The 12,289-nt window shown below is 35.1% G+C and overlaps 1 protein-coding gene across 1 annotated transcript; it reads left to right on the top strand.

Annotated features, from left to right (window-relative positions):
- The first annotated feature begins 8,597 nt into the window (after nt 1-8,597).
- Nucleotides 8,598-11,979, top strand: LOC306643212 (hydroxymethylglutaryl-CoA synthase, cytoplasmic-like). Its single transcript, XM_079109197.1, is given in 2 exon segments — nt 8,598-9,286; nt 9,290-11,979. Coding segments are annotated over 2 exon segments (1,560 nt in total). The 5' UTR covers nt 8,598-8,716; the 3' UTR covers nt 10,280-11,979.
- Nucleotides 11,980-12,289: the final 310 nt, after the last annotated feature.

Genomic DNA, 12,289 nt, shown 5'->3' with positions numbered 1-12,289 from the left:
CATCTCACCCCATTTCCTCCCTTTTGAACCCAGTGGGTACAGATAGAAACTATCATTCTTGAAGTCCATGCCTAGAAGAAATTTAAGGGAGTACTCTGATACATGGATCCCAAAAGTTTCCCTCATACTCCCATTAATTGGTTGGGGGAAGGAGTTGACTGTTTTCAATCGACTTTGTATTAAATTGAACTTGTCCCTGCATTAAGACTTAATGAGGAATATTTTTTTCCAAAAACTTCATCATAATTAATAGTTATTACCATAAAAATACATTCATTTTTGAGCATAAACATATTGTGAAATCTGCCCAATAGTGTTAATAATAATGACTAACATTGAATGAACACTGATTAGGCACCAGGTCTCGTTCTGAGTGCTTGGTAAAGGTTAATTTATTAATTCTTACATTAATTATTCTATGTGACTAAACATTACCAAGCCTACTTATAGATAAGGTAGCAGAAGTACAGAAAGTTTAAGTGTGTTGCCCAACCTGCCTTTTGACCTGTATTGTAGGAGGTCGCCTTTTTATTTTGACCATAGACATTTATTACACAGAGGAGCATCCTAGAAATGTTAGAAATTCTGTAAACTCATGAGATCTAACTTCCTGCCCTTGGAGGAAGGTCTCTAACCTGATTTGATCCTACCTTGGTTGAGCTGTCTCGGACCTAGAGGCAGGAAATGCTCTGAATCTATTTCTATGTTATTTAGAAATCTCTTTACTACTCACTCCCCTATTACTCCAATCTCCTATTAGTTGAGTATCTCTTTACTAGAAGCCTTCTCAGTACAAATCACTGGTACTTCCTGTGTGCTGGGAACATTCCCTGGTCCTTCCACAACTCCCCTTTTTGTGTTCTGCTTCAGCCTCTCTTGACTCTAGTGTTCCTCAAATCTTCCACTCATGTTCTCACCTGAGAGAATTTGCATTGCCTCTCTCTCTGCCTGCAAAACCTTCCCCCCAGATATTCAAGTAGCTTTCTCTCTTATACCCCGAGAGTCATGAAATAAAAGCCACCTGTTCTTAAGCTCTTATTTTAACATCACTGTCTCAGTGGGGCCCCATGGGCCAACGCTTCCCTATCTTCCTCCTTTTTATTTTTTCTCCAGAGAACTTTTCATCATCTGGTGTATTGTATCTGTTAATCTATTTGCTGTTGCTGATCTACTTTTCTTCCCTCACTAAAAGTTTTGTGAAAGATTTTGAACTGTTTTCGTCACTGCTCTACTCTCAGACCTAACACAGAAGCTGACACAGAGTCTGAGTTAATAAATGCCTCTAGGATAAAAATAAACCACTGCTATAGACATTCAGTGCTATTTTAATCCTGTGAACAAAGAATACATTTCTCCTGAATCCATAGATTCTCATAGGGAACATACTTTATTATCCTTTGAGGAATATCTTCAATAATATTTCAGTAAACACAGCAAGGAATTTCATGATGTATTTTAATAACATCTCTTAAAATAAATCATGAATGCTATACAAAATATTATGCAGTAAAAGCCACTGAGAACTGCCCTTTACATTTTTAAAAACAATATTTTATTATATATCAATTATTAGTAATCTTTTGAAACTGTTAAGAACTTATTTTCTAAGAAAATTCAACAAGATGTGCATAAATTTATTTCACTCTGTTGCAGTAATATGCATTATAAAATAATACTTTATTGCTTTTTTCCTCAAAATTCATTATGGCTCTGATTTTGTTGCCTAGAATCTTACCTCTTGAGTTCCCAGGGTCCTGGACCTTGTCTCGGACCTCCTCCTCAGAGAATGAATTACCATAGCCTTCGCTCTGCTCCTAGCAACATCTTGCCATAGCACATCCTTCACAGATGAGCTTTCTGACCTGGTAGATCAGACCCTCTTCCACTTACCTCAGATATCCTCAAACCACATTTTAAAATCATAATGAAATATAATCTTGTCCGATGCCCAGGTATGAGATTAGCTCCCAGGCCTGTGATGATATGGAAAGGTATTGACAATGTTAAGAGGTAGAGCCTAGTGGGAGGTCTTCCAACGTTTGGGTGTACTCTCCAAGGAGACAGTGAGACCTCAACCCCTCCTCTTCCTTTCTCCTGTTGCTACCCTGTCTCAAGGTGAAAAGTTTTGCCGCCACCAAGCACTGTTTCATCATAGGATCAAGAGCAAAAGGATCAACTGAGTATTGACTGAAACCTTCAAAATTAGGAGCCATAATAATTTCTTCCTTATAAGGCAATGTTCTCAGGTATTTGTTAGAATAACAGAAAGTTGACTAACAGTTCTGTTGCTCAGTTTTATTTTACCACATTTTCCCTAAGGTATCCCAAGAATTCTTCATAAAATCCATCACTTGTCTCAAATGATTGCCAGCAGAAAGGATTCAATCTGTGTATACACAAATGAAATAATTCTCAGAAAATACACAGAAGTAAATATTTATATGCTGAAACATTGGGTAAGAGTAATTGGCACTTTAGTAAGAATGAACATATTTACTATAGCTACCAAAAGATTTAGATTGTAGAGAAATGATGTTTGTTGTTTATGACCTAGAAATATGAAAAAGCCTTTTGGAGAAGATAAAAGAAAAATCAACATTTTTTAAACACTAAGACATTTCAAGTCCTACACATCATCATTCTGTTCTTTCCAGTTTTTTGAATATGTTCTTTTTAGGTATACATGACAGTAGAGTGTATTTTGACATGTTACACATACATGGAGTAAAATTTCCCATTCTGTGGTTGTTCATGATGTGGAGTTACACTAGTCATCATGAACTAGGAAAGTTATGTCTCATCTTTGGTAGTTAAAAATAACCCTTACTCTTCATCCAGGAACTCAGAAAAGTCACACAAAATAGACTGTAACCTAACTCAAAGTGTGGAGGGTGAACTGGGGCTGTACCTGTTTATTTCTAATCCATGGGCAAGAAAACAAAAGGTTTTTTATTGTAAGCCACACAGAGTTTCTCATTGAGTAAATGAAATCCCAAATTTGGTCATGACTTTATGGCCTACAATTTTTTTGGCCCTAGCAATTTCCAAGTTCCTGAATTCATATCAAAAAGAAATGGCTTGTTAAAGTGGTGAAACTGCTCTTTCCTAATGTCCCCTCAGTGTGGACAAGGTGCATGTTGGATAAGAGAGAGCCTCCCAGAGAGTAGAACTGGGTAACCTAAGAGTTCCTGGGCAATCACACAACTCTCTACAATGAAAAGGCCAGGAATCCTTGCTACACATTTCTGGGGAAAACAACCCTCCTTATTATTTGAACAAATATTTGAGTCACATCTCTATGTTACTTGCAACTGAAATGCCTTAACATTCTAAATGACCATGTATATTAGTAGGTACTTGGGAACAGTGAAATAATTGTAAAGAAAAAATATAAAGTAACTTGAAGTCATATTTCAGGAATGAAGAGAACTTCATAATGTAAAATAGATAAGGGTCAGGCAGTTCAGGCAGAGGAAATGGTGCTTGTGTGGGCCTGGATCACTTGGGGGCAATGATCAGAAGACCCAAATAAAAGTGTGGCTTTAAGACAGAGTAAAGTTAATGGAAGAAGAATGAAGTGAGACCAGAGGTATAAAAAAAAAACAAAAAATATCTTTATCCTGAAAGCAAAGCTATGCCTGGAGCAAATTGTGTAGTCAGGATTTTTTAAAGACAGATAAATAATTAATTGATAATGACATGATAAAATCAACCTACCTAATTTCATAAACAATTAACTTATCCAAAATAATTTTTGAAGTTAAAAGAGTGGCAGTCCTGTTTTGATCATTAATATGTTCCTGGGGTCTGGCATAATAATTACAATATAGCAGGGCACCTCCACTATTGGCTGAATGAGCGAGGGGAGGAATAAATAGCATGACTGTGGTTTTAGTGTTCAGTCCTACCACATTTAGAATCCATAGCTAAGTTTTCTCTATCTAGTAGCTTATAATTTATTTTTCTTATGTTAAATTTACCATGGAAGATATTCTGATTGAAGAAAATAATTGTCCTCACGTACTAAATTTTTTATTATCAACTATAGGCTTTTTAAAAATGTTTCCACAGGCAAGTACTCAAAATTTAAGACTAGTTTAAAAGGTTTCAATGCACACTTTAATGATGCTAGACTACACACCTTCAGAATTATAATAATCTATTTCTCCTTTGAAACATGCTTTACAATCCATATTAAGGGTTACCTTGGTAATTTGTTTGTACTGTGTCACTGTTGCTTATATTTTTGAGTCTGAAAGAGTAGAGAGATTCTACATCTTTAGAAGGAAGTGAACAAACCTTTAACTTTAAAATCAAATCAAAATTCTTAAATTTTCAGGGTGGACAACATCTCTAGGGGAATTCTCAGAAGCATCCTTTCTTTCTCTTCTTTCCACCATGTTGACCCTAAATAGTGCCTAACCATATCCCTCCATTCCCATCTCTGCCTATCAGAAATAAAAATAAATTCCAAAGAAGGAATATAACAAAATGACCAAAGACTTCTCATTTTTTTAAAAAAGGAAGAAAAAAAATTTAATGTGAAATAATAACCAAAAACATTAATGTGGTTAGAAGGCACAACAGCAAAGAGATAAAATAGCATCTAAAACATACAAGAAAATGCTGAGAAATTAAAAAAAATACTTGCAGATTTAACAAAGAACAAACTAGAAGTTTCAGGAATTAAAAACAGCCATTGAAAAGCAATGTTTTAAAAAGCAGATTGGACTAAAATAAATATATAACTCATCACCTATATGATAAATACTAACAAGTTAAACATAGTGGAACAGTGAAAGATGGAGAAAATGAAAATATGAAAGAAGAAAGGGAGAAAGAAAGTTGGAACTTGCAGCACTGGCTACATGGCCTGGGAATTCCATGAGAAAATAGAAAGGGGGAGAAGAGATATTCACCAACACATGGCAGAGAAATGCTTATAAATGATGGCACATCTAAATGCTCAGGTTCACAAAGTATAAAACACCTGATTCTCAGCAAACAAATAAAATAAAGTAAAAATAAAATAGTTCAAAGATATGTCGAGGTACACTGCATTTACATGAGGAAAATAAAAGATTACAAAAGGAGACTGAAAGTTGATTTACCAGGAAACAGCAAATAAACAGCTGGAAGTTTTCTTCACAGTGAACATTAAAAGCAATACACCAGTTAGCCTATCCCCACTCACACTACCATCCAAAGGTAAAGGTGGAATGAACACATGTTAAGGAATAAACAATCTTACTGAAAGTGTGTTTCTATAAATTTCAAGAATAAAATTGAATCCAGAACAAAATAATGTGAAAAGAAAATAATGATAAAGGGGGAAAGATAAAATATAAATGACAAATTGTGAAACTAAATAAAGGAATGTAGATAGATCAAGAATAAAATGTATGAAGATTCTTATACTGTTTAGGAAGATAGAGATATTAACGTCAGATTTTGAGGTGCACTGTGCATATTAGAAACTAAAACATAATGACTAAGTAAATAAAGATGGAATGTGCTACTTCTAAAATCACAGAAGGAGTTTTAAAAAGTAAGGAAAACAAACAGAATGAAAAGGTAATGAAAGTATAAAGAGAATGCTAAATGATGTGATAATTCAGCTACATAATTTATGAAAATAAATTGATTATACTTTCTGATTAAAACACAAAGATGTTTAGATTAGGCTTTAAAAAAGAAGTTATAAATTCTTTATCCACTTTGACCAAACAAAATGATCGACTTGCTTATTGACAGCTTAAACCTGAATGAATCACAAGGAGGAGGTAAAATAAAAGCATCTGACCACAGAATTCAAAAGAGAACAAAATCAAAACTTGAAAGACAAGAGCAGAATGGCAGCCCTTTTTTGTGTTGTTCAGGGTTGAGAATAGTTGCTGTCAGAGTAATATGTTGGGAAACTTCTACACCTGTACAAAAATGTGCTGTGTTTGTGACCTGATGAACAAGAAGACCAAGTTATAGAGCTAATATAAAGTGGAGGAATTGCAGAAAGGAAAGAACCAGATGGGGAAAATCCCAGATTCCTTTTAGAAACCCCCAAACTTCTGGATTACTTTTTAAATAAGCACATGTGGGGTACAAAGGAAACAATACCTTATGATGAACAACTAACTGGACTGGCATTTGAACTGATTCCCAAGAGCCAAATTGTACAGTCTGGGATCACCCAGTGATACCTTTTCAAATAAAAAGGTTTAAACTTCTCAAGAAAAAGTCTCAAAATCCAGAGACTCCACAGTATGACATTCACATTATCCAAGGACACAACTAGATTACTCAGCATATAGGGAATCAGCAAACTAAGATCCATTCCTAGGGAATTACTAGAAGTCAATTCCAAGATGGCACAGATTGTTTGAACAAATGGGCAGATTTAATGTAGCTACACAGCTCTGTCATGTAAAATAAAGGAAAATATGAGCATAATGAATTAAAATACAGACAATCTTGTGCTGAAGCAGAACGAAATGGAAATTTTAGAACTAAAAAACATAATAACCAAAATAAAAACTAAAAGGATAATCTCAACCAAATAATAAAGATGACACAGACCATCAAGGTAAGAAATTTGATCTGAAGAACAGAGAGAGAAAAAAAAATGGAAGAGGGAAGCTTCAGAGGCCTTTGAGAAAAATATTAAATATTAAAAAAATAATGAATTTGAATCTAAGAAGGTGAGGAGGGAAGATAAAACAAAGACTGTTTGAAGAAACATAAAGTTAAAAAAAATTGAAGAAATTTAGAAATTTAAAGAATCGAGAAGATCAGCCAACCCAAGAAGTTGAACATGGAAATGACCATAGCTCAACCTTCACACACAAAGTGCTATGAACCAAACACAGTGAGAATGTTTCAAAATCAAAGAAAATGACATGTGACACACAGGGAGAAAATGATTCAAATAACTGTTAACTCCTCATAAGAAACAATGAATGTGAATCAAGAGTGGAAAAACATTTATTTCAGTAATCATGACTTAAACAAATTTTAAAAACTGGTGGGTATGAGCACTACACAACACAAAACATTTAATCTTCAACCTAGCTTTTCCATATCATGTCAAAATAAAGTCATTAATTCTGAAAAGATGGTCAACTGTATTCTCATCCTCACCTTATGTATTTAATGTTTGTTTTAAAATGTTTTCAAGTAACTCATGGGTCAGAGCAGAAATTCTGTTAGACATAAAAATTTAGAAATGAATTACAATGAAAATATTAGAAAAATTTTAAAGGGAGAGTCATAATTATATTTATTTTAGGGAGTAGGAAATATTAAAAAGATTTTCTCCAGAATTCAGAAAAAAAGTAAATAATTTCAAGAAAAAATATATGAAAGAAAATAATAGAGATATTAACATGCACTAATGAAGTAAAACAAACCAAGAACCCAAAAGCAACAAAAATAATCAATATAATAAAATACATAAAATTTGGGTTGGTCAATATAAAATGGAACTTGCAAGCAACTAACCTGAGTGAAAATGTGATGTAATAGCATATAAAATAGACTTCATTGAAGAAAAAGGGGAATATTAAGAACATCATATAATAAATGTGAAAACTCAAGGTAGTAATTTTTCTAAAAAATTATGAAAAAGTACTGAAAAATTTTAAAATCCAAAGCAAATGCATATTTAATATGGTATTTTATTTAGAAAATGAATTCATACAGATTCCACCTTTGACCAAGGAGTAACAGAAACTATATTTACCTAGTCACCTAAAACAAATAAAACTGATGGATAAAATAACTGGGATAATTATTTTAAATACACTGGACCTCAGGCAAAAAAATAACATGAACCCTCAGAAAGATTTAGAAATGAAATAAAGCCTAAGAATTCCCCAAATGTTTTGAGAGAATATATAGAATATAATTCTGGAAGCAGCAATCCAGAAGAAGCCTGAAAAATTCCTTAGTTGAGGAGACAAAACTGCAAATCTAAGGTGATCAAGTTGGCTGGACTTTCCAGGAACGAGTAGCAGAAAGAAGAGAGACACAGAGGGAACACTAAAGAGACAAGCAGAGGATAATTCTTGAGTAAGTATTCAGTGTGTGTGTGTGTGTGTGTGTGTGTGTGTGTGTGTGTGTGTGTGTAAACTACAGGAGACAAGGGAAAAAGAATCCCAAATGATTTGTGAGAACTGTAGTTGACATACACACAGTACTGGAATATTGCCTGGATTGTCCCAATGTAATGGACAGAAAAATTGCATAAGTTATAGAACATCAGGTAGAGGATTTGGAAGGGTCTTACCTCAAAAATGGAACGTAATTAGACCTAGGCTAAATGCTGTTCTCATGCTACCTAAGAAGTCTTCAAAAAGACCCAAGTAACAAAATGATCGAACTGTTTGCAATTGCTGTTATAAAATCTCAAAATAAAACTCAGGAATATTTGAAGAAAATATCCAGCACCCAACAATGTAAATGTCAGTATGTGGAATCTAATTAAAGATTACCAGACAACAAAAGGAAAATATCATCATAGTGAATCAAATGGGAAAAAATATCAATCACACATAACCCAGAAAATTGGCATAAATATTAGAATTACCAGACAAGAGGTACTGTCTTTTCGCGGCTCGCTTTTTTCCTGTGGTTACTACCCGGTCACGTTTGGTGCCCAGCAGAGGAAACAGTGACAGACCTGGAGACTGCAGTTCTCTGTCCTTCACACAGCTCTTTCACCATGCCTGGGTCACTTCCTTTGAATGCAGAAGCTTGTTGGCCAAAAGATGTGGGAATTGTTGCCCTTGAGATCTATTTTCCTTCTCAATATGTTGATCAAGCAGAGTTGGAAAAATATGATGGTGTAGATGCTGGAAAGTATACCATTGGCTTGGGCCAGGCCAGGATGGGCTTCTGCACAGATAGAGAAGATATCAACTCTCTTTGCCTAACTGTGGTTCAGAATCTGATGGAGAGAAATAACCTTTCCTATGATTGCACTGGACGGTTAGAAGTTGGAACAGAGACAATCATTGACAAATCAAAGTCAGTGAAGACTAATTTGATGCAGCTGTTTGAGGAGTCTGGGAATACAGATATAGAAGGAATAGATACAACTAATGCATGCTATGGAGGCACAGCTGCTGTCTTCAATGCTGTTAACTGGATCGAGTCCAGCTCTTGGGATGGACGGTATGCCCTGGTAGTTGCAGGAGATATTGCTATATACGCCACAGGAAATGCCAGACCTACAGGTGGAGTTGGAGCTGTGGCTTTGCTGATTGGGCCAAATGCTCCTTTAATTTTTGACTGAGGGCTTCGTGGGACACATATGCAACATGCCTATGACTTTTACAAGCCTGATATGCTGTCCGAATATCCTATAGTAGATGGAAAACTATCCATACAATGCTACCTCAGTGCATTAGACTGCTGCTATTCAGTCTACCACAAAAAGATCCGTGCCCAGTGGCAGAAAGAGGGAAATGATAAAGATTTTACCTTAAATGATTTTGGCTTCATGATCTTTCACTCACCGTATTGTAAACTAGTTCAGAAATCTCTAGCTCGAATGATGCTGAATGACTTCCTTAATGACCAGAACAGAGATAAAAATAGTATCTACAATGGCCTGGAAGCCTTTGGGGATGTTAAATTAGAAGATACTTACTTTGACAGAGATGTGGAAAAGGCATTTATGAAGGCTAGTTCTGAACTCTTTAATCAGAAAACAAAGGCATCTTTGCTTGTATCAAATCAAAATGGAAATATGTATACATCCTCAGTATATGGTTCCCTGGCTTCTGTTCTAGCACAGTATTCCCCTCAGCAATTGGCAGGGAAGAGGATAGGAGTGTTCTCTTATGGTTCTGGTTTGGCTGCCACCCTGTACTCTCTTAAAGTCACACAAGATGCTACACCAGGTTCTGCTCTTGATAAAATAACAGCAAGTTTATGTGATCTTAAATCAAGGCTTGATTCAAGAACTTGTGTAGCCCCAGATGTCTTTGCTGAAAACATGAAGCTCAGAGAAGATACTCATCACTTGGCCAATTATATTCCCCAGTGTTCAATAGATTCACTCTTTGAAGGAACATGGTACCTAGTTAGAGTGGATGAAAAGCATAGACGAACGTATGCTCGGCGTCCCTCTCCAAATGATGACAATTTGGGTGAAGGAGTAGGACTTGCGCATTCAAACACAGCAACTGAGCATATTCCAAGCCCTGCGAAGAAAGTGCCAAGACTCCCTGCATCATCAGCAGAATCCGAAGCAGCTGTCATTAGTAATGGGGAACATTAAGATACTCTGTGAACTGCAAGGCTTCACAGCGTGTTTGGGTTGGGGTGGGAATAGGGGAATGGTTGAAGGATGGGGATGTCTAGGGACAATTTTAAAGGATTACACATTGCTTAAATTTTTATGTGACTGACACAGAGCCTAGCAAACTGTTGTGCTATTGGAAAAGTCTCTCTGCCCAATTTGCTAACATGCTTCCTGTCATGGTCTAGCCAATGCTAAATGTACTCGAATGATGTTAAGGGCTCTGTAAAACTTTATACCTCTCTGGCCATTTATATGCATGAGATTTAGTTTTTAAATATAGTATGAATCCTGCACTTCTCTCAGAAGAAAGCAGAGGTACTAGTCACCAATTTAATTTTTTTTTTAATTTGTAAGAGTTTTATACTTTGAACAAACAAGATTATTGAAAGTACCTGTGGTTTTTGAAAATTTTTTCTAGCTTGGGGAATGTGGTCTTAAAATGTTATATGCACAAATACTCTTTGAAAATGGCAAGACAAACATTTTTTTCCTAAGATTTATAAATCCTAGAGAGGCAGAAAAATGTTAGGACAATAACACTAGTTCTGGGATATTATCCAGACCAGCAGTAACAAAGTTACTGTGATGACCTCTGAACAGAGAGACACTGGCATTGACCTGGCTTCTGGCATGAAAAGCATGGTCCTTTTGGGAGCTGTCACTCCAGCTCTGGGAACTGAGTGCTCCTGGTCAGTTCATGCTGGACATAGGTAACAACATTGAGATGTTACTGGAGGTGTATATGAGGAAGCTTGTTGCAATCCTTCTTTGCACCTTATTTTAAAGAATACATGAAACATTTCTTTGATGCCTTTTTAAATTTTTAAACTGGAAAGGAAGGATGGAGCAGGGCATTATTAGGCTACTTATACTTCAGTGTTATAAATTCAATTTGTAGACTGACAAATTTGTGGTATGAGTTCCTCTTCCCCCCCCCCATATGTGTGTGTTTGTATGGGTCTTTTGTTTTTGTATCTGTTCAATAAAAATAAGAAGGTACAGCCCAAGTTTTTACATAGTCTGACTAGCCAAAAAGAGTATTCCACTTCAAGATCTGGAAGTAGGGTTTATATAGTTTTTTTCTTAAGACATTCACCTTTAAAAAAAATATCACATGGGATGAATAAGAGATTGGTTAGAAAGTTTTATAGACGTTTTTGGTGCTGAACTATGACATGAGCCTTATAGATTGTAAAATAGAGATAATTGGAACTAATGTACAGAACTAAATTTTTAAAACTTTATTTGCCATTAAATTCTGTGAAGTTTCAGTTATCAAAAATAAACAAATATGAAATGTAATGTTTCAGATTGCAAGCTAATATGTAATGTGTTTGTAAGATATTCTTGTCTAATATTAACTAGTGGTATTTTGATTTGTACAGTCATAATTTGTTAAAATGACTTCATTTTAATATTCACTGATGTAGGTTAATGATGTGAGCTCAGATTTAAAGAATGGTGGGAAAATGGTGCATGTAATACTTTTCCAAGTATTGGGAGTTCAGTATATTTCAAAAAGAGTAATTTAATGTTTGATTGCCAAGAAATGGGTTTTCTCAAAGTCCATTGCCAGCAATGGGCAAGCCTGGTAATACTGGCACAGAGCATTAACCATATACCTTATTGATGGTGAGGTGAATAACTTTGAAATAAAGTTTTAGAGAAACATTTCAAAAAAAAAAAAAAAAAAGAATTACCAGACAAGAATAACTACATTTTATGTTTTCAAAAGTTAAGTGGCTACCTGGGAAAAGTAAAGATAAAGTCATCCTTCTAAAGATGAAAACTGCAAAGTTAGAGATTACAAAAGCACTGAATGGGATTAACACAAATTAAATATTAAATATGTGAACTTGAAGATGCACTATCTAAATGATTCCTAGGAGGAGATGCACTATCTAAATGATTCCTAGGAGGGGCAGAAATAATTTAGCAAAGGGAAAAAGCACCAGTGAGCTAGGGAACAATTTCAGATGACCTAGC

This window comes from Sciurus vulgaris (genome assembly GCF_902686455.1).
Source record: "Sciurus vulgaris genome assembly, chromosome: 13".
NCBI lineage: Eukaryota > Metazoa > Chordata > Mammalia > Rodentia > Sciuridae > Sciurus > Sciurus vulgaris.
This window is presented reverse-complemented; position numbering and strand designations above follow the sequence as displayed.